General features: G+C 36.1%; 1 protein-coding gene across 2 annotated transcripts in view; it reads left to right on the top strand.

Annotated features, from left to right (window-relative positions):
- The window catches only part of ATG3 (autophagy related 3), a 28216-nt gene extending 10671 nt beyond the window's left edge, over positions 1–17545 (top strand). For both annotated transcript variants that reach the window (XM_010361044.1, XM_030941040.1), the window contains 9 exons: positions 38–108; positions 1635–1742; positions 6189–6238; positions 8397–8478; positions 12101–12135; positions 12391–12546; positions 13638–13765; positions 15732–15800; positions 17274–17545. In XM_010361044.1, coding sequence (XP_010359346.1) covers positions 38–108; positions 1635–1742; positions 6189–6238; positions 8397–8478; positions 12101–12135; positions 12391–12546; positions 13638–13765; positions 15732–15800; positions 17274–17355 — 781 coding nt within the window. In that variant the 3' untranslated portion in view covers positions 17356–17545. The remainder of the gene's footprint in view (positions 1–37; positions 109–1634; positions 1743–6188; positions 6239–8396; positions 8479–12100; positions 12136–12390; positions 12547–13637; positions 13766–15731; positions 15801–17273) is intronic.
- The last annotated feature ends 9520 nt before the right edge of the window (positions 17546–27065 follow it).

Below are 27065 nucleotides of genomic sequence, written 5' to 3'. Positions count from 1 at the left end.
ATATTTTGTATTTTGGTGCTTTTCACTGTTTTTAAAGGGCTACAGGGGAAGAATTGAAAGTGAAGGCATACCTACCAACAGGCAAACAATTTCTGGTAACCAAAAATGGTAAGAATTATGTTGCATATATTAATAAATTTTGCACAGAGGTATATTAAAATGAAGCTCTGGGTTTTTCTGTTGCTTGAAAATTTTTTCCTTGGTTTTATCTCCTCTTTCTGTTATTTCTTTCTGCCAAAAACATATAGTTGTCAAGATATGAAGGAAGAGGGCCCTAAGGAAAGTTAGACTTCCAAGTGGATTTTTTTGAAGTTGGCTTCATAATAATCTTTCTAGGTATTTGATTTTAATCTTCTTTAGACTGCAATTTTGTATGGAAAATGTAATTCATACTACCTATGATAGCTAAAAGTGCAGAGCTGAAGATGTTATTACCCATTGTGTCATAGAAGGGCACAAAAATATTTGGAAACAGGTAGTGGTGTTTTTTTTGTTTGTTTGTTTTTTTGAGACAGTCTCGCTGTGTTGCCCAGGCTAGAGTGCAGTGGCGCAATTTCGGCTCACGGCTTCAAGTGATTCTCCTGCCTCAGCCTCCCAAGTAGTTGGGATTACAGGCCTGCCACCAGGCCCTGCTAATTTTTGTATTTTTAGTAGAGACAGGGTTTCGCCATGTTGGTCAGGCTGGCCTCGAACTCCTGGCCTCGGGTGACCTGCCCGCCTTGGCCTCCCAAAGTGCTGGCACTACAGGCGTGAGCCACCGCGCCTGGTGGATACAGGTAATGTTTTATTTATGAAGTGAAATTTAGAAACAACATCAGAAGGTTGTTACAGTTCCTAACTAATCACAGAACAATACATTGATTTCTGTTCCAATTTACTCATTATAGGAAAGGGAAAATAATGTGTACAAAAGAGTTTTTTCTTTTCTACAGTATATTTCTTTTTACAAAGGCTGATAATTTATATCCTGATTGTTTAAAAAAATCAGGAGATTAAAAAGCAATTTGTTGACTTTATACCATAATGCTTTTACCATATAATTACCCAATCTTAGGCTTGTGAATAATAATGCCTGTTAATTGACACATTTGCTGTATGAACAACTTACTAGTGTGATATAAAGAAGTAAAAATCAGAAGGTTGGTGAATTTTAAACTGTTTTATCCATTGTGAATAATTGGAACTTAAATATGAATTATAAAATTTATATTGAAAGTTGCTTTAGCTTTGAAAACAAGAGGTCACCTTTACCACCACTGAATATGACAGCTGGTAGCTCCATGTTCTGAGAGTAAAGCCATTAAAATAAGGTATTATTATTCATTAGACTGACATTGAACTTCAGCCTGCTGTTCTTCACGGACCATCATGGTAAAGGAATGCATAGAACATTCCCAATAGAAACTTTCTGCTTGTCTTCTGACAAAGCTATTTAGGAAAAGGTAAATGTAGCCAAATAATTTTGTGTCTATGGGCTGAATGTAACTCTTAATCACCTTTAAAAGTGAAACATAATATTCACTTAGTATTTTGGTGGTATAAACACCCTATTTTATGGACTAAGCTCTTCTTTCTAATGGGTTTATGGTTAGCAGATTATGTGCCAGTAACTGTATTTACCATTTTTTTTATAGTGCCGTGCTATAAGCGGTGCAAACAGATGGAATATTCAGATGAGTTGGAAGCGATCATTGAAGAAGATGATGGTGATGGCGGATGGGTAGATACGTATCACAACACAGGTAAGAGGAGAATAGAATGACATACATTTAGTTTAAACTCTTTCACAATCTTTTATAATAGCCTAGATTTAAAAAAGAGGATACATAAGGCATAGTTTTGTCCCAGTAGACTTACATGAAAAAAGCAGGAGGACAAATATTTAAAAAGAAGCCTTTAGAGTATGCCAAATTTACTTCTTTTTGTTGTTGTTGAGACAGAGTCTCGCTCTGTCGCCAGGCTGGAGTGCAAGCAGTGCGATCTTTGCTCACTGCAGCCTCCACCTCCCAAGTTCAAGCGATTCTCCTGCCTCACCCTCCCCAGTAGCTGGGACTACCGGTGCGCACCCCCATGCCCAGCTAATTTTTGCATTTTTAGTAGAGATAGGGTTTCACCTTGTTGGCCATGATGGTCTCCATCTCTTGACCTCGTAATCTGGCTGCCTCGGCCTCCCAGAGTGCTGGGATTACAGGCATGAGCCACTGCACCCGGCCAGAGTATGCCAAATTTCTATAATACCTGCTACTTCCATTGCAACTTGAAAATACTCAATATTATTTTCTTAGTTCCTAAATAAAGAGAGGGGGAAAAAAGTTCATCAGAGATGCTGAATATGCATACTACTTTGGTTTACCGTCTCTTGCTTACACGTCATTGTCATTCCACTGCTGGATTATGTGGTCCTCTATGACAGGAACTATACTGTATTCACATTTACCCAGAGAACTGACATCTATTAAGTATTTAATAATTACTTGTTAAATAACAACTAAAAGAAATTTTTAGTGCTGTAAGCTCCATGAAAGTAAAGATTCATTGTTGAATTCTCAGTATCTAACACGGTGTATGCTATAGAAGTTGTTCAGTAAATATTTGTTAAATGAGTTGAATGCAAGGTTTTTATAAGTGTTTCCATGATTTATTTGAAACCTTGAATATACTTTTTTATTCTAAATCCTAAAACACTGTTTTGCCACTATATTTATATAACTGTGTAAATGCATATTATGTGCTGCTGAAGCTAACTACCATTTATTACTTAGTTTTGATGAAGAAAAATGTGCTCTAAGTTTAAATCCGTGATACTAAAAACAAATTTTTCTCCCTTTGAGTCCTAGAGATTAGGAGGTATATCCTTAGTAGTAGTAATAGAACAGGGTTTCTCAAATTGGCGCTGCTCTTTGGAATGGAAAATGTGCTCTAAGTTTAGGTCTTTGATACTAAATACAAGTTTTTCTCCCTTTGAGTCCTAGAGATTAGGAGCTATATCCTTAGTAGTAATAGAACAGGGTTTCTCAACCTTGGCACTGTTTTTTGGAATGGATAATTATTTCCTGTGCATTGAATTCTTAGCAGTAGCTCTGGCCTGTACCCACTAGATACCAGTAGCATCCCCCAGTTTTAACAACCAAAAATGCCTCCAGACATTGCTGAATGTTTCATGGGGGAAAAAAATTGCTGCCTTCAGTTGAGACTCACTGCAGTAGACAGAGGGCTAAGTATCTGCCCAGGTAAAAGTTCCTTCTTAGGTCAGTTTCTCCTCTACTCTGAATAAAGGATGCTGCCTCTTTCCTTATGGAAATATAGGCAAAGATTTAGGACTTAGGTTCCTTGATCTGAAATTTATTGGCTTATTAGTGAGTTGAGTGCTGTATCAAAGCCTAAAGGAAATAACAGATTGAAAAACTTTTGAAAGTAACTTCAGAAATCATACTTCTTTTCCCCCCACTGACTAGTGAAAGTCTATTAACTCTTCTGCTTTGGTTTTTCCATGCCTGGAAGATGTTGGCAACACATCAGTAGGAAATTCTGTGTTGACTGACTGGAACCATTGATTGTGCGTTGTTGTAAATGTCAAGTTAGTGACTTACGAGGCCAGATACTGGTTCCTTATTCAACTCAGAGTCCCTTGCTTTATCCTTGCTTTTCCTGGGCTTTTTCTTCTATAAGCTTGTGTATTATTCATGGTTCTCTAGAGAAACAGAACCTATAGGATGTGTACAGAGTAGGTTTTGCTTTCTGTGGTTTCAGTTACTTGTAGTCAACCATGGTCCAAAAACATTAAGTGCAAAATTACAGAAATAAACAATTCATGGGTTTTAATTTTTGCCCTCACTGTTGGAGTAGCGTGATAAAATCCGTTCTGCCCAAGAGGTGAATCATCCCATTGTCTAGTGTATCCCTGCTGTGTATGCTACCCAGCCATTAGTCACTTAATAGCCAACTCTGTTATCAGGTCAACTGTCATGTATAGCATAGGTAGGGTTTGGTACTATCTGTGGTTTCAGACACCCTCTGGGGGTCTTGGAATGTCCCCCACAGATAAGTGAGGACTATTGCATAGGTATAGGTATAGATATAGGTAGATAGGTTTTTTTGTTTGTTTGTTTGTTTGTTTTAGAGGAATTGGCTTGTGTGATTATGTGGGCTGGCAAGTCTGGATTCTGCAGGGCGCACTGGCAGACTGGAGATTCAGGGAGTGTTGATATTGCAGCTTTAGTCCTAAGGCATTCTGGAGGCTGAATATCTTCTTCTGGAGGACCTCAGTCTTTTTTTCTTATAAGGCCTTCAACTGATTGGATGATATCCCCCTATCTTGTAGAGGGTAATCTGCTTTATCCAGTCTATTTATTTAAATGTTGATCACATCTCAAAAATACCTTAACAGCTACATCTAGAATGGTGTTTGACCAAACATCTGGGTGCCATAACCTAGCCAAGTTGACATAAACTTATCATAACCCTTGAGAGTATTACTCTCATTAGAGTCATTCGAGCTTTCTTTTTCTTTGTCAACTATATCCTACTTTTAGAAGTGTTTTAATGGCATACTACTACATTATTATATTTTGGCAAATTAAAGAGATTGATTTTCTTTGTTTTTATGTTCAGCAGTCAATTCAGTATGTTAGAATTTGGTTTTACTCTTACGAAATAATCATACCTATTAATTTCTAGTAATTTCTAGAAAAACTGAAGTAAAAGCTTTGTGCTAGACCTATGGATTTTGACCTATTTTATTTGTGAAAGTGAGCTATTTATTATTTTGTTTAGGCATGTTGAACAGACATCTCAAATTTTAGAAGATTAACAAAGGAGCTAAGCATATTCTGTACTCAGGGTTTTTCTTTAGTAACTTTAGATGCTATTGTCTTACTGTACTTCTTGTTAAACTATTTTGTTAACATTGACAGGTACTTTGAAGTAGAAATGTTATCTAGCTGACTGGTGGTGCTGCCACCTGCTTAATGCTTTCTTTGAGACAAGTAGATTTTGAGGTATTTGCCCAGCAGAGTACAAGATAATTGAACCAAAATTTAGCTTGTATGGATTTTAATCCCAATTTCATCATTTAACTGGGTATAACACTCAAGCAGGTCATCTCTCCAGTGACTTCATTTCTTCATATGAATGCATTATTACTGTAACTTCCTTATAGGATAGTCATTGTAAGGATTAAATAAGATGTGGAAACAGTAGAAAGCCCCATATAAATGTGATATGATATTACTACCTTTGGGTATCCTACATTTCTGAAGCAAATAACAAACAGATTGAGTATCCCTAATCCAAAAATCCAAATGAAATGTTCCAAAATCCAGAACTTTTTGAGCACTGATGTCATGCTCAAATAAAATGCTCATTAGAGCATTCTGAATTTTTGTATTAGGGATACTTGACCAGTAAGTATTTATGCAAATATCCCAAAATCTGAAAAAACTGGAAATACTTCTGGTCCCAAGAATTTCAGATAAGGGATAATCAGCCTATATGAAGATAACTAATAGCTTTGAGAAAATTTTGATGCAAGTTTAATTAAAATGTACATACGAGTCCTGTAGTTTCTTAAACTCTTCTCTTTCCTTTTTTTTTTTTTTTTTTTTTTTTTTTTTTCTCCCGTAAGATGGAGTTTCGCTCTTGTCACCCAGGCTGGGTTGCAGTGGTGCAATTTCGGCTCACTGCAACCTCCGCCTCCCGGATCCAAGCACTTCTCCTGCCTCAGCCTCCCAAGTAGCAGGGACTACAGGCACACACCACCATGCCGAGCTAACTTTTGTATTTTTAGTAGAAACAGGGTTTCGCCATGTTGGCCAGGCTGGTCTCGACCTCAGATGATCTACCCGCTTCGGCTTCCGAAAGCATTGGGATTACAGGCGTGATCCATCACACCTGGCCAAACTGTTCTGTTTCTGAGAAAGTGTGATAGAGATTCTAACAAGGAAAGTAAGGAATAATAAGTGAAGAATGGCAGGATAATTCATGGTAAAATATTAATGAGTTTTTCAAAATTTGAGGAGGCGTCATTGTGACCATTCTTATTAGAGTTCATTTGTAAAGATACTACTATTATTTGCCTCCTTTTTTCAGAGAAATTGTGAGAATTTTCAGCATTTTTATATTACTTTAATAAGTAAATAGGGTGTTTGCAGTTTAATTTTAATTATTCTTTTCTGCCGAATTTTACATAGGTATTACAGGAACAACCGAGGCAGTTAAAGAGATCACACTGGAAAACAAGGTACTGCTTAATTAGTTATATTTTTAAATTTAATGACTAGTTATTTGCCTATCGGTCTATCTATCTCTACACACACATATATAATCACCATATCTTTCTTATAAAAACCCTGGTTATTTATTATCAGGCTCTTTTAAATTCCAGCTTTCTTCCCCATTCATTTTTCTGTCTCAACACACCAAAACACTACTGCTGCCTAATGCATCTCTTATTTTCCTTAATTTGCAGTATGGTTAAGTAAAACAGCTTTTAGATTGTAGCTTGTGCAAACTACTAATTTTCACTGACTGGAGTGACTTCTAGGCTAGTTTAAAAGAGATGACTTTTGTTTTAAAATGTATTTAGTACCAAATGTCATATAAGTAGAGAATTTTGGAGTGGAATTAGCTACTTGCTTACTAGTAGATGCTAATATATTAACATTTAAATTTTATAGCTTAAATAGTGCCATAAGCAATTTAATCATTCTCTGTATTTTCCTCAACTACTGGTAATTTGGGGTTTATTTGTTTGAATATTTGAAAGCAAACTATAGCTTGCATCATTCAAATTTGTAACATTTTGAATGAATAGAAGCTTAATCAGTTAAGTTTTATTGCATGACTTATGGGATAAAACATAATTGGATAGAGTTTTTCTGCTTGGAAATTTTGAGTTATTTTAGGCTGTCGTAGGTATTAGATTAGCTTTTCATTTCTCAGAGAGATCAATTGCAATTGTCTTCGTGTTTTTATATACCTGTAGTTGTTTGAAATGATATGAAAATATAATATAAAATGCTCTCACCCTTGTCTTAGTTATGTTTTTAACCATCAGATCACTTAGAGGATAGACTATTTAGGTGGAATAATTGTGTTCCTAGTCTTAAGACACATTTGCTACAACAGTTACTAAAGATATTCTTTATGTGTTTTTGTCATTTGGATCTTTCCAGATTTGTAACTGGGGCTTAACAGAAAGTGATAGAAATTAAGACAAGTTTTGTGGGGTTTTTTGGTACAGTTTTATGCTTTAAGATTTAGTTATTTGGCCTGAGAATTCTTCATTTTGAAATTCTACTTTTTGGAGTGTTTGAATGACTTAAGGAGAAATCACACAAATTGCTTTGCTGTTTCAGAAGATCTTGTTTACTCTGACCATTACTATGTATGCTTCAGACTTTGGGAATGATAAATGACAGAGTAGTGTAGATAGTGGTTTTCGTGGATGGGCTTATGGTAATACCTTTAATTTTTTTATAACTTAGAATACTTGCCATCCAAATGCAAGTATTAATCTTGGTTGTCAATTTCTATTGTATTCTACTTTATCAAGTATAAATATCACCAATATGATGAAAATTTGTCTTAATGATTAATTTGTTAGATAATAGCTCATATAATAATTACTGAGACACTGACAGTGGTTTTGTGGTTTCAGTTTTGGGTGTAAGAATGATTTAAGTTTTAAACATATGACTTAAGTTTTCTAGCGTTAGATAAAACCACCCCTAAGTAAAATGAAACCTAGGTAAAACTAAATGTTCAATTTATCCACTTATTATGTTGACTTCAGATTTTCAGAATATTAATTTTGTGAAAACAATAGCCAGATGTTAAACCTGTTGGTCAGTATTGTTCTTTCACTGTAGAGCTGATATAGTTAAGAAATTAAACTGATATTTTGTGCATTTTAATAATTGTAAAGTCTGATAACTTGCCTAATTCAGCTAGGATATTGTTAACAAATTAGAATGTAATAGTGTTTGATTTATATTTTAGCTTATAATATATTTGATTTATAAATATATGCACTTTTTCCCCTTAAATTATAAGTGCACAAGTTAATATAATATTGACCTGATTTTCTAATACTAATGAATTGATTGACCAAAAATACTGTTTTATTGGAAGTGCAACTGGCGATTATTTTTAAATAGTTAGCTTAGATGACTCTTACTGCTCCCATAATAACCTTTGTTATTTTTCAGTCACAGCACTTAGCACATTACTTTTAATGATTGATGTATGAATTCATTATCTCCATTGGAGTTTTTTGTGGAGAAGAGCTGCCTTATCATTCTTATTTTCACAGTGGTTACCACTGTGCTAGCACATGGGTGTCCAGTGTTTAAATTATTGAATATATTTAAGTGGTCTTAATGTAATTAATTTCAAAGGACAATATAAGACTTCAAGATTGCTCAGCACTATGTGAAGAGGAAGAAGAGGAAGATGAAGGAGAAGCTGCAGATATGGAAGGTATTCCTGTTCTAGATTTGCTTCAATTTCACTAGAATATTGATTTAGAATATTTGTAATTTATGCAGATTGAGAATTCTTCATTGAGTTGTAAGTTTAGCATATAGCAGCCTAGGGTATATTTTATATATGTTTAGTTTATAAAAATTTCATTGGTGTAAAACTTACCTTGATCTTGGACTCTTCTGTTTTACTCTGAACATAGTCTTGGACAACATCATTTTTATTGGAATAACTATTAGTTATAAATATTTAATACTGGGTACAGCTGCAAGATACTAATTCCTAACCAAATTATTTCAGAGCAGAACAAAGTTTGCTTATTATGCATTTTGTATTTTCTTTTCCCTCTTTGATAGCATCTTTCAACTAAAACCTGAAGATAGTGAGTTTCAATGGGGCCTTTTTTTTTTTTCTTTTTTTGAGACGGAGTCTCACTCTGTCACCAGGCTGGAGTGCAGTGGCGCAATCTCGGCTCACTGCAACCTCCGTCTCCTGGGTTCAAGTGATTCTCTTGCCTCAGCCTCCCGAGTAACTGAGACTACAGGTGCACGCCACCACACTCAGCTAATTTTTGTATTTTTAGTAGAGACGGGGTTTCACCATATTGGCCAGGATGGTCTTGATCTCTTGACCTTATGATCCGCCCACCTCGGCCTCCCAAAGTGCTGGGATTACAGGTGTGAGCCACTGTGCCCGGCTAATGGGGCCTTTTGAACTACACAGAATCCCCTCAGTTTCCCAAGATTCTGAGAAGTCCTCCTCCTAGAGTTGCCAGTTGAGAATCACTGCATTGGTGAATCATTGTTACAAGAGAGAGAAACCCACTAAAATCAGAGAAGTATGGGTCTGTTAGCACATGGTTATTTAAAGCTTTGTATTTCATGAGCATGATAATCTTTTTTAATACATTTGAAACCTCAGATATTTAAAAGTAGATGAAAAAATTGCTGTCACCAGGGTGACCTCTTTGTTAAATCCAGTTTATCTTTATTACACTTACCTTTTCTGCATTGATTCTGTTAACCGTATCTTCCTCTTTTTTTTTTCCTCCTTTGGTTTCTATAACACTGGGTTTTCCTCCTCTTTCCTGGACTCTTTCTTCTAGTACTCTTCCATGATTCTTTTCTTTCCCTCAGCTATTAAATGTTACTGTTTCATGGGTTTCTTTTTTTTTTTTCCTTGCTTACTCTCTGTACTGCAAGATTTTTTCTTCTGTAATGGCATTCTGTAGTCTGGCATGAGAATTTCTGCAACAAGAAAGATAGCATGTAAATTACATCCAATACTTTGTGAGAGTTTATGAGTATATTTATATATGTAAATAGGGTGCATGTGTAAGAAGTCAGAAAAAGGAAAAGGATATGAAAAAAGGGCAGGCGTTGAAGGCTGTAAGGCAGCTGAATCCCAAAAATACATAGACTTTAGAGTGAGATAGATTATGTTTTGTAGCATGCAAAAGTAGAAGATGGTGCCAGGTAGAGTTGAAACACCATAATGGCAAGTGATGCTTGCTGGACCAAAAAAGTACCTTTCAGTTTTTTTTCAAAATTACTTTCGGTTCCCCATGAAACCTAGCTATATCTGTTCCTAAATTTTAGTGAGATTCTTGTCCTTATTTTCATGGTAAACTGCTATTCCTTAAGGAAATCTGAATGAATTCCTTGTAACCAGAATTGATCACAGCAGCTTCCCATACCATCTGTATGCTAGGGACTTCCATATCAAATCCTCTAGCCTAGATATTCTCAACTTCAGATTTATTTCAGTTTCATTTCCACCTGGATGTCTCATAGTTGTCAGAAACTGAACTCATCACCTTCTTGCACAAATACTGTTTCTGAATTTCATCTGTCTCTGAATGGCATAGTTGACCAAGTTGGGTTGGTGGGGTGGCATAGAACCCTTCGATGAAAGCACTGTTTTCAAAGTACAAGCTGTGGGATTGCCTTAAATATCTGGTAGTCATTTAGTATGTTTATTATATTTCCCCTAGATAGAGTTAAAGAATTGCTATATATGTAATTTTGCTCAACAATAGTGTTGATGCTATCTAATATAAACGTAATTTTCATTTATTGAACAAATTATTTATTGGGCAGTACAGTATTTATCAGGTATTGTCCTTGGTGTTGGAGCTAAAGCAGTAGACATGATCTCATGGAGTTTATATTCTAATCAATGGAGACAAAAAATAGATAAGCAAAAGATATACTGTATTAGTTATAAGTGTTAAGGAAAAAATAAAGGAGGAAAGGGGATAGAGAATCTTGGGGTGGGAATGAGTGTTGCAAGTTTTAAATAAGTTGGTCAAGGAAAACCTAATTGAAAGTACACACCATTAAAATAAAGCCTGGAAGGAAGTGAATGAAACTAGGTATCTGAGGGAAGAGTGCAAATGTCCTGAGGTGGGAATGTGTGTGGCTTATGTAAAATACTGTAAGGTATGCTTATGTCCAGATAGGAGAGAAGGGAGAGTAGTAAAGGGTGGAGTCAGGTAACCAGGGACCAGATTCTATAAGGTCTTGACATAAGAGTGAGAGAAGCCATTGGAGGGTTTTTTTCTTTTCAAGTAGAGGAGCGACATGATTTAACATTTCAACAGAATCACGGTGCAGTGGTAAGAATAGACTGAAGGGAGAAGGGGACAACAGGGGACTGTTTTGATAATCTAGGCAAGAAAAGATGGTGGCTTGGGCTAGGGTTGTAACATTGGTAGTGGTGCGAAACAGTAGTATTCTGGAATATTTTGAGAGTTGAGCCAAAGAGATTTGCTGCTGGATTGGATGTCATATGTGACAAGCGGAGTAGTCAAGGGTGACTCCATGGTTTTTGACCTGAGCTTCTAGAAAGATACCATTAACCGAGATGCAGAAAAATCAAGAGTGATTAGCTTTGGAGAGGGAGTCAGGAACTCAGTTTTAGACATGTGATATTTGCAGTATTCATTAGTTATCTAGTGGAGAAGTGAAATAAATATCCAAGTCTGCAGGCAGGGAATAAATTTGAAAGTCATCGATATTTAAAGTCATTGAGTCTGGATGAAATCGTTACAGAAATAAGTGTGGATAGAGGAGAGACAAGGTCCGGAAACTCAGCCCTTGGTTACTGCAGTGTTTGATTTTAAAGTAGAGGTTCTTTTAAAGTAGAGATGATGAAGAGGAACCAGCATAGAAGATAGTGAAGCAGCAGTCAGTGATGTGGGAGGAAAGCCATATTTTAAAAGCCAAGGAAAGAAAATGTTCCAAGGAGAAGGGGCTAAATAATGCCACATGTTCCTGATAGGTCAATTAAGATGAAAACTGGGAATTTACCACTGGATTCAGCAAAGAGGTCACCGATGACTTTAATGAACATGTTTATGCAGTTATAGAAGTAGCCTTGTATACACTGTGGAGCCACTGAGGACTCTACAGTATTACTATGTCAAGCCTTAAACATGCTGACTTTCTCTGGGCTTTTGCCTTTGGAAGTATCGAATTAGCTCACTTATATCTATTCAATATCTTTGTTAAAAACAACGGCAAAATCTCAGTTTTTGAATGATACTATGAAGTAATACTTAAATTGGTTTAGGCAATTTTCTTAAACTTGATTAATCTTTTGTTGCTTTTTATAACAGAATATGAAGAGAGTGGATTGTTGGAGACAGATGAGGTTTGTAAATTGAGTTTTCTTTAGTTAATTTTTAATGACTGAACTTGGGGATTTGTGTTCTTATTAATAATATATTGATCTTTCAAAGAAATTCTAATTTGTTAATATTGCTTATAGCATATACAATTTAGCTTTAAGTTCAAGTTCATTTACTCTTAAGAAAACAAAATATAGAATGGAAAAAATAGGTTTTCTAGAATGTCACATTCATACTGATTTAATGGTTGTAAATTTTTCTCTTTTATTATGTGCCAGGCTACCCTAGATACAAGCAAAATAGTAGAAGCTTGTAAAGCCAAAACTGATGCTGGCGGTGAAGATGCTATTTTGCAAACCAGAACTTACGACCTTTATATCACTTATGATAAATATTACCAGACTCCACGATTATGGTTGTTTGGCTATGATGAGGTAAAAATTAGAAGCATTATATTTTAATATCAATATTTTAAATTGTTGGGTTTAGTTTCTTCTTCATTAGGTCCATGGGTATTTATTGCAGTGTTTTAAATGTTGGAAATCATTTGTTTTACAGTTCTATGATTAATGTTGAACTTGATTCTTTCTTATTTTGAATGAACTATGAATTATTCAGTGTAACAACAATAATGCTAAGACATAAACAGAAATAGTCTGTTACATATTCCTTGACCTCTAAGCTTATGCCTTCAAAATGTGAGGGAAATTTAAATTTTGTTTGGGATTACATCAGTTGGTTATGTAGGCATTTAGAGAATGACCATTGTCACATGTGAAGAGAGTGGATTGTTGTATGTATGTATTTTTCCCCTTGAGACAGAAAACTCATCTGCTTAATTGAATTAAAGGATAATTGACATAAGATCAACTTGTTTAACCTGTCAATCTTATGGCTATACATGGGAAACAAGAAAATAAAATCAGTCTAAAAGATGAGTTACAAAGCTATAAAATGTTTTGACAGCCACAAACTTGTCTTTTTGTGAGATTTTTTTTCTGTATTACAGGGTAGCTGTCACAGAGCTTGGCTATGACTCCTTCCTGTCCCTCCCTTGATATTAATAAATAGTAAAATTTCCCGGAAATCATTCAAGAGTCTAGAATTCTAAATTGCAAGTGACGTGAAATGGAGAACTAAATATATTAGAAACCTTGAGATTTAGGCTGAAAGTTTCTAAATAGTAAATTTTTTTCTTTTTTTTTTTTGAGACGGAGTCTCACTCTGTCGCCCAGAGTGGAATGCAGTGGCGTAATCTCAGCTTACTGCAAGCTCCACCTCCCAGGTTCACACCATTCTCCTGCCTCAGCCTCACAAGTAGCTGGGACCACAGGCGCCCGCCACCACGCCTGGCTAATTTTTTGTATTTTTAGTAGAGATGGGGTTTCACCGTGTTGGCCAGGATGGTCTTGATCTCCTGACCTCGTGTTCCACCCACCTTGGCCTCCCAAGTGCTGGGATTACAGGAGTGAGCCACTGCACCTGGCCCTAAATAGTAATTTCAAAGCATTTTTTATGCTTTCAGCAACGGCAGCCTTTAACAGTTGAGCACATGTATGAAGACATCAGTCAAGATCATGTGAAGAAAACAGTGACCATTGAAAATCACCCTCATCTGCCACCACCTCCTATGTGTTCAGTTCACCCATGCAGGTATGTATATGTAGAGATAAATATATTTTTTGGTGTGATTGTATATTTCATGGATTTGTTACTTGAGAATCTTTAAACATAGAACCCTAACAGAAAAAAATTTGCTTAATAAACAAGTAAAATTCTCTCTTGTCCTCCTTAGAAATTTTCTTGTGTTTAAATATATAGGAAAAAAACAACTCACCAATTTAAGTTTAATACGTTAACAATTTTTTTGTTCTCTGTGGGTGTTTGTAGAATAGATGGATCTTTGTGATTTTACTATACTTTTTAGCTCCCAGAACAGTTTGGAAGATTCTGTTTTTGACTCAGAAATAGTTTGGATATGGTTTGCTGTGTTGTGACTGCTTTTCATGTCTGAAACTTTAATTGCTAGCTATGAAAAATAATTTAGGAGCCATTCACTTTAGTTTTGAATTATGTAACTAAAAAGTTTTCAGTTTTTTTTTTTTTTTTTTTTTTTTTTTTTTTTTTGAGATGGAGTCTCGCTCTGTCACCCAGGCTGGAGTGCAGTGGCCAGATCTCAGCTCACTGCAAGCTCCGCCGCCCAGGTTTACGCCATTCTCCTGCCTCTGCCTCCCGAGTAGCTGGGACTACAGGCGCCCGCCACCTCGCCTGGCTAGTTTTTTTTTTTTTTTTTTTTTGTACTTTTTAGTAGAGACAGGGTTTCACCGTGTTGGCCAGGATGGTCTCAATCTCTTGACCTCGTGATCCACCCGTCTCGGCCTCCCAAAGTGCTGGGATTACAGGCTTGAGCCACCGCGCCCGGCCAAGTTTTCAGTTTTTAGAGTTATTCTCTTGATTCCTCTTATGGTTTAAGGTCTTAGGATGGTGCTTATCAAACTGAAGCATATTTCTTTCTGAGGTGTAAACTTTACTCAGTTGGGGGAAAAGTAATTTAACTGGTAATTATGTTAAACATTTTGATAAAATAGATGACTATATTGTGGAATGGGATACAAATATTTCAAAAAATCTGAGTGCCTGTAAAATAAAACTTCAAGAATATTTTAGAGCGTTCCACGGGCTGCCTCAGATTGTGCCTTCAAATCCTCTGGAATAATACATTCACTCTCATATTCTAAGTTGACTGCCTCTATCATGAAGGTTATAGTCGTAAAAACTGAAGCAGCATTATTTAAGCCAAGGTATGTTAAAAAGACTTTCTTTAAAAAGTATCTTTTTCTTAGTTTCTGTGCCTACTTTGATATCACTATTTTCTGTAGCACAGGAGAGATACCAATTGGCCATGATGTATAGATAGGATAGAAACTTCATATAAATAAATACCTTTCTTTTTATAAGCAAAAAAAATTGTTTTTACATAGAATTGGATAAATTTTAGAATACCCATTAGGACAAAGAAACAAACACAAACCTCTTAACTCTGACCAATTAGCTTTTCTTAAACCCTCTCAGTTTTGGCTTATTCTCAACTAAATCAACAGCCCAGATCACACGATTATAGATACCTCTTTGCTTTTTTGTCCAACTGATACCATGTGCCTTTTTTTTTTAATTTGCGTGATATGACTCTTTTGTTTCTTAGAGCAAATAGCTGTCATTCCACATTTTCTCCTGGCATGATTTCCTCTTCCCTGGTTTTCTGCCTTCCTTATCTGTCCCAATTCTCAGAACACTAACTAATGCCATTGTGCCTGCTGTGACTACCATAGCTTTTTAAGATTATGCCCTCCACTGGTAAAACTATTTGCATGGCATAACAATCTATAATCTTGTGTTTCGGAAGTGGAGGGGAGATATTTTATAATTTAACTATTTTAATAAATACTTTATAGTTATTGGAGAATGGTGGGAGAGATAAGTTTATAATGTAACTATGATATTAAAAATTAGTTCACTGACAGTAATACGGTCGATTTCTTTACAAATGAAAATGTGTTTTTCCTCTTTTGGTCTAATCGGTCTACATTAATAATTTTTTTTTTTTTTTTTTGGCTTCTAGGCATGCTGAGGTGATGAAGAAAATCATTGAGACTGTTGCAGAAGGAGGGGGAGAACTTGGAGTTCATATGTATCCTTCCCTGTGTGTAGGATTAGTGGCAAAATGGCTTTAGGATTTTTTTTTTTTTTTTTGAGAAATTTAGTGTAACCTTAATGACATAGTACCTATAACTTGTTTTAGCTTCTCATATCTGAAAATCCTAGTGGAAGTCTTTAATTTATTTAGAAAATGTTTTTTGTGGCAGTTATGCCTTGCTTAGTTGATTAGAACATGTCCCCATATGTAGCAGTAGCTCAGCCTTGTTACAGAGGTAACTACTAATTTAGAGTAATAACATGAGTATCTTTTTCTTATGTACATTTCCAATTTAACTTGTTACCAAAAATGTACTTTCCCATCAGGTAAAAGTAAAATTACAGGTTGTGTCAATCGGAGGTGTCTCTGAAGCAAATAATTCAGCTTAAACAAATAGGTAAATTAAAAAGTAATTAATATACTACATGAAGTACTTTAGATATTCTTAAAATATAGTATGTTCATTTTTCTCAAGACAGTAGCACCTTTCTTGTATCTTACTATAGTTTTCCTACTCAGTTTTCTTGGATTGACAAAAGTAAATCAAGTTAATGCCCATGCAAACTGTTGGATCCTGAAGTACCTGTACTCATAGCATAGATTCATCAAAAACAGTCAAAATCAATGATTAAGATGCCAGATAGCTTGAATTAGTTTCATGCTAGGTTAATAGTTGACATGGTGGTGGTTTCTGTTACTATGTGTTAGATTAGATATGGAGACTCAGACTGAGGGGTGTTGCTAATAAAGTATGTCCCTAAGAAGAACTATGAGCTGATTTGATATTGAAACAAACCTAAAACTTCCAGTCCAAACCATATTTACTCCTAAAGTCCTATTATGCCTAACTGGCACATCTCTATGCTGGATACTAGGAAGCAACTGGGAAGACTGTCTATATATAATTCATAATAGTAATTGGTTTCCCCCAATGAAAAGTAAGCTCTTAACGTTTTCAAGTGCAATGAACATAAAAAATATTTCAGAATTTAATTAAAGACAGTCCAGTAGAGCAGTCTGACAAATACATACAGTAACCTAGAATCAGTCTACTATATAGGGTTTTCATTTAATTTTTTTCTCATTTGCTACAGTACTTTTATAGTCTATTCTGCCTTATTTTCTGACATAACTCTAGCAAACTTAAAGGGGCCTAGTAAATGAGTACATTTTGTACTCGATTAAACATGTATAGCTTTGTCCCTTTATTTTTATGTCAAAGTAATTGTGCTTATATGAACGCCTACTCATTAAGAAGCTTCAAATTCAATATTAGAATGAGTGGTCAAGTAATCTTAAAGAGCTTCATGTTAAATAGACACAAATTTGCATAGTTGAATTCTTTAATAGACTTAAGAGTTTTTTATTTTTTTGAGAAATTAATGGCTTAATAAAATGGATAATTACAACATGGGCTTAAAACATAGAACTGTTTACAAATCTTATTTTCCTTAACTAAACCTTTAGGTATCTTCTTATTTTCTTGAAATTTGTACAAGCTGTCATTCCAACAATAGAATATGACTACACAAGACATTTCACAATGTAGTGAAGAGAGCATAAAATCTATCCTAATTATTGGTTCTGATTTTTAAAGAATTAACCCATAGATGTGACCATTGACCATATTCATCAATATATACAGTTTCTCTACTAAAAGGACTTACATGTTTATGCATTAAATAAAAATATGTTCCACTACCAGCCTTATTTGTTTAATAAAAATCAGTGTAAAGAGACAGTTTTTCTTGCTTCTTATTAAAAGGTTATGATTTGATTTCCCCTAAATAACAATAAGTGAAGACATCTGTCTCATATAGAATGATAGATTATTTTTGGTTCACATTTATGAGGAAGGTATTAAATGTATAATAGTCTCAAAACTAGGATTAGAAAATACTGTGTGCTAGACTGTCTTCTCTTCTTTCTTTTCTTTGTTCCTTTTGTTTTCTCTTTTCCTGTCTGCTGATAGTTAATATTTATGATGCGCTTACTGTTTGCCATGAACTCTTCAGTACTATTACTTACTGGTTTCCCAATTGTTGTATTAAGTTCATAGCACCAAAATTATTTTTTATTAAGGATTCGGGAATATTTCTTCTATTGTAATTGCCTGGTAGAATACTAGAATTTAAAGGGATAATAAGTTTATTCTGTCATATCAGCTTACAGATCTGGGTATTGGAGTTTAGAAAGGCAAGTATTCTGCTCTAGGATACATACTGAAAGCCAAGGACGAAAACTTAAGCCCTTTATTCTCTTTATACCACTACATTCCTCATCTTTGTTCTTTCAGTAGTCTGCACAAAGTGGAATGGCTAATCTTGTCCATAGTTTTATTTTCTCCTCATCATTTAAGAATATCCTCCTTGCTTTCTTTATTTTCCTCCCTTTTCCAATCAATTGTTGTATTACAGGAAAATCTCCATAATGAAGTTAATGACTTGGAGGTATTGTGGTGTTTGATGGTATAATATGGAGATGATAAACTTGGACGTCATCCTCATACTTCAAAATATTCTGCTTGCTCATGTAGACAGAAAACTGCTCTCCTTTCTTAAATTGATCTTTTAAACCGATTTTACTGGAATTTTTTTTTTTTGGTATCTTTCATTTACATGATCTCAAATATTAAATGTTATCACATTGTCAGCATTTTTCTCCCAGTTAAGTTTTATTTGTCAAAAGTATAGGCATCTTCAATCCTTCAATTCTTTTGTTGTTAAGTAGTCATATTTATCTCAGTCACCACTAGGTGGCACAAATAATTTTTTGGTCAAACCTTTTAAATTTCAGGATATTTTTTACAATTGAAATATTTGTATGGTTATCCAGTGTGTAAATAAAAGCGCGTGTGTTGATGGTATAAATGTGTTTTTATGAGTTCAGATTTATAGCACTCATTGAAAACTGAGTTTTGATGAACAGTAGATTTGTTCTGAAAAGCTTAAAATTCAGATTATGGGTAATCTTACAAATTTTCACTTCGAGTTTATTTCTAATTTTAGTTTCATAGTATTTTAAAACATTAGCTTTACATACATAGCAAATGGTATTAACTTTTTTAACTTTTAATTTTAAAATAATTTTATAAAGATTTATAGAACCGTTCCAAAGGTAACACAAGAGTCCTTTATACTCCACTCAGCTTCCTGTATATTAATATTTTACTAAGAAATTAACACTGATACTATCAACTACAGATTTTATTCACATTTCCTCAGTTGTTTGTTCATTGTTTCCTCGTTGTTAGCCTGAGGTTATGAATTTTGGGGAAGCATACCACAGAAGTTATGTGTCTTTCCCTTTACATTGTCTTTCTCATTGCATTTAGTACTACTAAGTCTATAGTACTTAAGGTGATGTTTGCTAGGTTTCTCTACTCTATATAGTTTAATATTTATTCCTTTCCATTGTTAGAAGTGAATCACTAAGTCTATAGAAGTTTATAGCCACAAGGGAAAATAATTAATCTTTGCCTTCTGGAGAAACCACCACGGTAGTAATCAGTAAATTTTGGGGGAGATATTTTGAGGTAATAAAAATATTTTAGTTTTTAAGTTTCATCTAGTAATTTTAGCATTAATCAGTGAATCTTGCCTGAAACAATTATTACTGTAGTGTTCTACTGGTATGCCTATTCTTTTGCTTATATCACCCCCCCCCATTTATTTATTTATTTATTTATTTATTTATTGTCTTTTTTTTGGAGACAGAATCTTGCTCTGTCACCCAGGCTGGATTGCAGTGATGTGATCTCGGCTCACTGCAACCTCCACCTCCCTGGTTCAAGTGATTCTCATGCCTCAGCCTCACAAGTAACTGGGATTATACAGCATGTACAACCATGTCTGGCTAATTTTTGTATTTTTAGTAGAGACAGAGTTGCACCATTTTGGCTAGGTTGGTTTCGAACTCCTGGCCTCAAGTGATCTGTCTGCCTCAGCCTCCCAAAATGTTGGGATCATAGGCATAAGCCAACACGCCTGACTTTCACCCCACCTTGGTTACTGTGGTAAACCTTGAAATAGCATAGTGTGAACCCTCCAACAATTGTTGTGGCTATTCTAGTTTCTTTGCCATTCCATATAAATTTTAGAATCAGCTTGCTGGGATTTTAAGTGCCTTCAATCTGTAGATCAAGTAAGGGAGAATTTACATCTTAACGACATTGAGTCTTCAAATTTATAAATAGAATATATCTCTCTAGGTTTTTAAAATTCCTTTCATCATGTACATATTTCGTTAGATTTATACCTAAGTACTTTGAGTTTTTTTGGTGCTATTATGTGGCTATAAACTTTCTAGGAAGTCCAGTATAATGTTGAGTAGGAGTGATAACAGGTGACATCTTTGCCTAGTTTTTGATCGTGGAGCAATTGAGTTTTTCACTATTAAGTAGAATGTTAGCTGTAGCTTTTTATGGATGCCTTCTGTTAAGGAAGCTCCCCTCAAATTCTAGTTTGCTGAGAGTTTTTGTCGTGAATGTTGAAGTTTTCCAAATTATTTTTCTTTATCTCTTGGGATGATCAATATAGTTTTTAAAATTTAGTCTGTTAATTTGGTGAATTACATTAACTATTGAGGACAGCCTTGCATTCCCTGAATGAACTCTGTAGTTTCATTTTTATATGTTGCTGGATTTGGTTTTTTAAAATTTGCGATGGGGGGTGACTTTTGCATTTGCATTTAGGGATGTTGGACTGTTTTCTTCTAATGTCTTTGTCTGGTTTCAGTTTAGGAATAATGCCTCATAATATGAGTTGAGTAGTATGTGTTCTCTTATTTTCTTGAAGAGGTTGCATAGAAGTAAAATTTGCCAGTAAAACATTGGGGCCTGGATATTTTATTTTAAATTTTAAAATGTAGCATTATATATAGGAAAATTTCTTGTGTGAGTTTGATAGTTTGTGTTTATTTAAGGAATTTTGTCCTATAGTAGATATAGAAGGGAAAGATCCTGGTAGAGTTTCTGTCCCTCATGCATAGCTAACATTCCCCTCCCCTAGGTCTCCACCACAATGAATAGGTTCTTTTTATTTCTGTGAGTGCCAGGTGGAGTTCCTGGAAGAAGAGCCTGTAAGAGGATGTGGTCTCCTCTCCAGGGGTTTCAGCCTCAGGGCTTTCACCTTATTCTGCACTCAACTTTCACTAGTTTGTCAGCTATTTTAGATGAACTACCCCAAGTGGGCTTGTGTCATCTCTTTCTGTAGAGGAGATTTTGGACCAGTTGTTTTCTCTGAAACCTCAGGTCTCCTGAGAGTTTTCAGAAAGTCTTGAATTTGAAGTTAGTTCTGCTCCTTTTTTACTACAGGGTGAAATCAACACTTCCAGCTTTTTACATCCTGAGGCAGAAGTCTCTTTATGTTGTTTAAAACACCAATTCAGGATATACTCCTTAAGCTAAATTGTGGAAGAATGGTTCCAACCTCTGCCTATAAATGATTTTACTTGGAAGTGTAATGTGATTGTTCATGGTATACTAAGCATTTAGTATATAACATGTTGTTTACTTTTTTTAGCAGTTTGAAAAATAGTTGGTATATGTTTAAAATGTAATTCTGTGGCGAAAAGAAAGAGATCAGACTGTTAATGTGTCTATGTAGAAAGAAGTAGACATAAGAAACTCCATTTTGTTCTGTACTAAGAAATTCTGCCTTGAGATGCTGTTAATCTATAACCCTAGCCCCAACCCTGGGCCCGCAGAGACATGTGCTATGTTGATTCAAGGTTTAATGGATTTAGGGCTATGCAGGATGTGCTTTGTTAAAAATGTGTTTGAAGGCAATATGCTTAGTAAAAGTCATCGTCATTTTCTAACGTGGAGTACCCAGGGACACAATGCACTGTGGAAGGCTGCAGGGACCTCTGCCCAGGAAAGCCAAGTATTGTCCAAGGTTCCCCCCATGTAATAGCCTGAGATATGGCCTTGTGGGAAAGGAAAGACATGACCGTCCCCCAGCCCCACACCCGTAAAGGGTCTGTGCTGAGGAGTAGTAGTGAAAGAGGAAAACCTCTTTGCAGTTGAGATAAGAGGAAGTCATCTGCCTCCTGCTTGTCCCTGGGAATGGAATGTCTCAGTGTAAAACCCAATCAAAAGTTCTATTTACTGAGATAGGAGAAAACTGCCTTATGGCTGGAGGTGAGACATGCTGGCAGCAATACTGCTCTTTACTGCTCTAAAATGTTTGTGTAAAGTCAGACATAAATCTGGCCTACGTGCACATCGAGGCACAGCACCTTTCCTTAAACTTATTTATGACACAGAGATCTTTGCTCACATATTTTCCTGCTGACCCTCTCCTCACCATTACCCTATAGTCCTGCCACATCCCCCTCACCGAGATGGTAGAGATAGTGATCAATAAATACTGAGGGAACTCAGAGACCAGTGCCGGCGCGGGTCCTCTGTATGCTGAGCGCCAGTCCCCTGGGCCCACTGTTCTTTCTGTATACTTTGTGTCTGTGTCTTACTTCTTTTCGCAGTCTCTCATCCCACCTGATGAGAAACACTCACAGGTATGTAGGGGCTGGCCCCCTTCATAATTCAAATAAATTAGTGATATAAGAACCCCCAAAGCACTCTGCAAAACTTACTCGTCTAAAGAATGCATAGTTCATTTTGTAGGATTTGAGCTTCTATTGCAAAAAAGGAGAGACAACCAAGCAACTTAAGCCCGATGTCTCCTAAAAAATATTAAGTGGAAAGAATAGCAGGCCTGTAGAAAAATATTAAGTAGAAAGAATAGCAGGCCTGTAGAATAGCAGGCCTAAGTGCATAAGCTCCAGTAAGTTGTTTCATAGGTAAATCTTACTACTTGTTAGGCCACAGAATGGAGGATACTTTGTGTTTACAATTTATATTCTTCCTATTTCCAAAGATTTAAGGGAACATATTCTTGCAGTGACAACTCAAATCACTGGCAAATTGGTCGAGCTATATTGACTGCTTCTCATCTTACAGACCTTTCCAGAAGGCCGCTTAGTGTCTTTAGGACATGACAGCAGGTTCCTCCCAGAGCAAGTCATCTAAGAGAGTAAGGCAGAAGTTGCGATATTCTTATGATCTAGTCTCAAAATTCACATGATGTAATTTCCTCGGTGTTCTATTGGTAATAGAGGTCAGCCTATTCAGTGTGAGAGGGAACTACACAAATGTGTGAATGTCATGAAATGATGATTGTGAACCATCTTGGAGGCTCACTAGCACAGCAGGAATCTCAATTAAAAAAACAAAATTTGGAGGCATCAAGATAGCTGACTGAAGGTGCCCAGCACTCACCTCCAAAAAGAAAAGCCAAACAACAAGTAGTTAGCTACATGTTGAATAGAGTGTCCAAGGGAGAACACTGGGGATTCAACAGGGAAGTGACGGGGACCCTAAGGCACAGAAACTCAAGATGGCAACAGAGAGGGGGAAGCAAAGCACCCAACTTGGATTGGCTTTTAGCTGAGAAGGATTCCCCATTCTAGGGAAAAGATAAATGGGAGATCCCCAGCAGACCACATTCCCACAACAGATGCTTGCAATCTTACCTACATGAGAGCCCCTTAGCCCTCACAGGTCCTGACCCTAGAATAGGGAGCTGCCTGGAGTTCTTGCCAACTATACTGTTTCAGAGAGAGAATTCACACTGGGTCCCACTGACCCCCTGGTATCCAAGCTGCTATAGCACAGTGCCATTTTGAGAGTGGCACTACCACTGTACTACATTGTGCTCAGGTGCCCAGTAGACCCTGCATCTCCACATCCCTGGGACCCTGTTGACATCCACTCAGAGGGTTGTAGCATCACAACACAAGCTGGACCCCAGCAAAGTCTTGTTCTCGGCACTTGAGCCCCGTCAGCATCCTATACCCTGGGGAAAAGGAAGTCCAAAACATCCGGGAGGCTGCTCCCAGAACATAGCCAATATGTGCACTCCCCGGAGCCTGAGAGCCACTTGCCCATGTGTGCCACCCATAGTCCAAGGACTGTCCTGCCCCAGGGCTTGCTGCCACTGGCACCTATGCATGGTATCCAGGAACCATGGACTAATCTGCCTGCAACCCACCATCACCAGCAACCTCGCCTGCTACAGTGGCAAGGCTGCTGCATGCCTGCACCCATTGCCCAGGAGCCCCAAGGACTGGTTCACCTGGTATCTGCAGTCACCATCACCAGTACCCAAGCATGCCCCCTCTGAGACCTAAGAGCTGGCTTGCCCAGCATTCCTGTCTCCAGCAAAGTCTTGCCATAGCCTCCACAAACAATTGCAGCCTAAAGTGAGTAACTTGCAGACACCACTGATTATTACAGTTTAAGAAAATATGGAGACTACACTATTGTGCCTACCCAGAATGAAAGCCAAAACAACCTACCCAATTGACACTATAGATAAATGTAAGGAAAAACTCTGCTTATGGAAGCTGCTCCATAAAATTGGAAGAAGCAGTGGTTACAATAGATGCACAAATGTCAACATAGGGACACAAACATGAAAAAGCAAGGAAACAGGACACAATAAAGGGGCACAATAATTTTCCCCAGTAATAGATTCCAAAGAAAAGGAAAGCTAATGCCTAAAAAGAAATACAAAATAATCTTAAGGAAATTCAGTGAGGAGCAATAGAGCACAAATGGACAATACAAAGGAACCAGGAAAACAGTGTATGATCTAAGTGAGAAATTCAACATAGAATAAAAAAGAAAAAAAAAGAAGTCCTGGAATTGAGGAATTCAATGAATGAAATAAAAAATGCAATTGAGAGCTTCAACAATAGACTAGCTCAAGCAGAAGAAAGAATTTTGAACTTGAAGACAAGTGGTTTGAATAACACATTTGTACATGCAGAAAAATATATTTAAAAGAATGAAAAACGTCTACATGATACTATCAGGTGAACAAATATTAGCATTTTAGGGATTTGGAAGTGAAAAGAGATGGGGAAAAGCATAGACAACCTATTTATTGAAATAATAGCTGAGAACTTCCCAAGTCTTGACAGAGAAATAGACAAAACTCTCAACAACTGAGTATAGAAGGAGCACACCTCAACATAATGAAGGCTATATATGATAAGTCTACAACTAACATACTGACTGGGGAAAAGCTGAAAGCCTTACTTCTAAGAACTGGTACAAGACCAAGATGCCCACGTTCACCACTATTTTTCAACATAGTACTGGAAGTCCTAGCCAGAGCATTTAAGCAAGAGAAAGAGATAAAAGGCCTCCATGGTGGAAAAGAGGAAGTCACATTGTTCCTCTTTGTAGATAACATGATACTCTATAATATATAGAAAAATGTAAAGACACCATGCAAAAGTTCTTAGAACTGACAAATGAGTTTAGTAAAGTTACGGGATACAAAATCAAATGCAAAAGTCAGTAAGTCAGTGGCACTTCTATACACCAATAATGAACTAGCTGAAAAAGAAATCAAGAAAGCAATCCTATTTACAATAGCTACAAAAACAACAACAACAACTAAGGATGAATTTAACCAAGGAGGTGAGTGACTACCGCAATGAAAACTATAAAACACTGATGAAAGAAACTGAAGAGGCCCCCAAAAAATTGAGACATCCCATGCTCATGGATTGGAAGAATTAATGTTAAAATGACTATACTACCCAAAGCAATCTACAGATTTAATGCAATCCTTATCAAAATACTAATGTCATTCTTCATAGAAATAGAGAAAACAATTCTAAAATTCACGTGGGACCACAAATAGCCAATAGAATCCTGAGCAAAAATAACAAAGTTAGAGGTCTCACACTACCTGACTTCAAAATATACAACAAAGCTACAGTAACCAAAACAGCATGGTACTGGCATGAAAACAAACACATAGAGAAATAGAACAGAGAACCTAAAAATCTGCATATTCAAAACCAACTGATTTTTGACAAAGGTGCCAAGAATGCTGGGGAAAGAGCACCCTCTTCAATAAATGATGCTGGGGAAACTAGATATCCATATGCAGAAGAATGATACTAACCCCTTATTTCTCACTGTATACCAAAACCAATCAAAGTAGAATAAAACAAAAACAAAAATAAACAAATGGGATAATACCAAACTAAGAAGCTTGTGCACAGGAAGTGAAACAACTGAGTAAAGAGACAACCTGTAGAATTCAAGAAAATATTTACAAACTATTCATGTGACAAGGGACAAATATTCCCAATATACAAAGAACTCAATTCAACAGCAAAGAAAAAAATCTGATTTTTAAATGGACAAAGAATCTGAACAGTCATTTCTTAGGAGACACACAAATGACCAAGGATATGAAAAATGCTCCACATCACTAATCATCTGGGAAATGCAAATCAGAACTACAATGAGATATCTCATCCGAGTTAGAATTGGTTATTATCAAAAGACAAAAAATAAATGCTCAAGGATGCAGAGATACGCTGTTGGTGGGAAGGCAAATTAGCCTTTGTGGAAAACATTATGGAGGTTTCCCAAAAAAACTAACAATAGAATTACCCTAACATCCAGCAATCTCACTAAGGTTATCTGGAGGAAAGGAAATCTGTATATCAGAGAGATTCCTGCACCTTCTTGTTTATTGAACCACTATTAACAATAGTCAAGATATGGAATGTCCATCAAAAGATGAATGGATAAGGTGGTATATATACACACAATGGAATTCTATTTGGCCATAAAAAAGAATGAAATCTTCTAATTTGTGGCAAAATGGATGAACCTGGAGGACACGTTAACTGAAATAAGATGGCACAGAAAGATAAATACCACAAAAAAAAGAGCTCATAGGAGAGTATAATTGTGGTTTTTAGAGTCTGGGAAGGGTAGTGGGGAGGGAAGAGTAGTGGAAGGGGAAGGATAGGGAGAAGTTCATTAACAGATGAAATTATAGCTAAAGAGGAGGAATAAGTTCTAGAGTTCTGTAGCACTGTTAGATAAATGTTGTGTATTTTTTAAAAGCTAGAAGAGAGGATTTTTATTTTGAATATTCACATCATAAATATTTGAGACAATGGATATGCTTAATTACCCTGACTTGGTCATTACACATTGTATACATGTATTGAAAAACTACTGTATATCCCATAAATATGTAGTTATCACATGGCAAAGAAAGAAAAACAATGAAATATTAATAGGCAATTTACAGAAACCCAAAAGTCCAACAAGTGTGTAAAGATCCTCAAACTTATCAGAGAGATATGTATTATTACAGTAAGATGCCTCTTTATCTGGTGAAAAATTAGGTTGGATAGTTGTTAGCATTCAAAGAA

The sequence above is a fragment of the Rhinopithecus roxellana genome, chromosome 1 (genome assembly GCF_007565055.1).
Source record: "Rhinopithecus roxellana isolate Shanxi Qingling chromosome 1, ASM756505v1, whole genome shotgun sequence".
In the NCBI taxonomy this organism is placed as follows: Eukaryota; Metazoa; Chordata; class Mammalia; order Primates; family Cercopithecidae; genus Rhinopithecus; species Rhinopithecus roxellana.
Note: the sequence above shows the minus strand (reverse complement) of the source record. Positions and strands in the feature narration are given on the sequence as shown.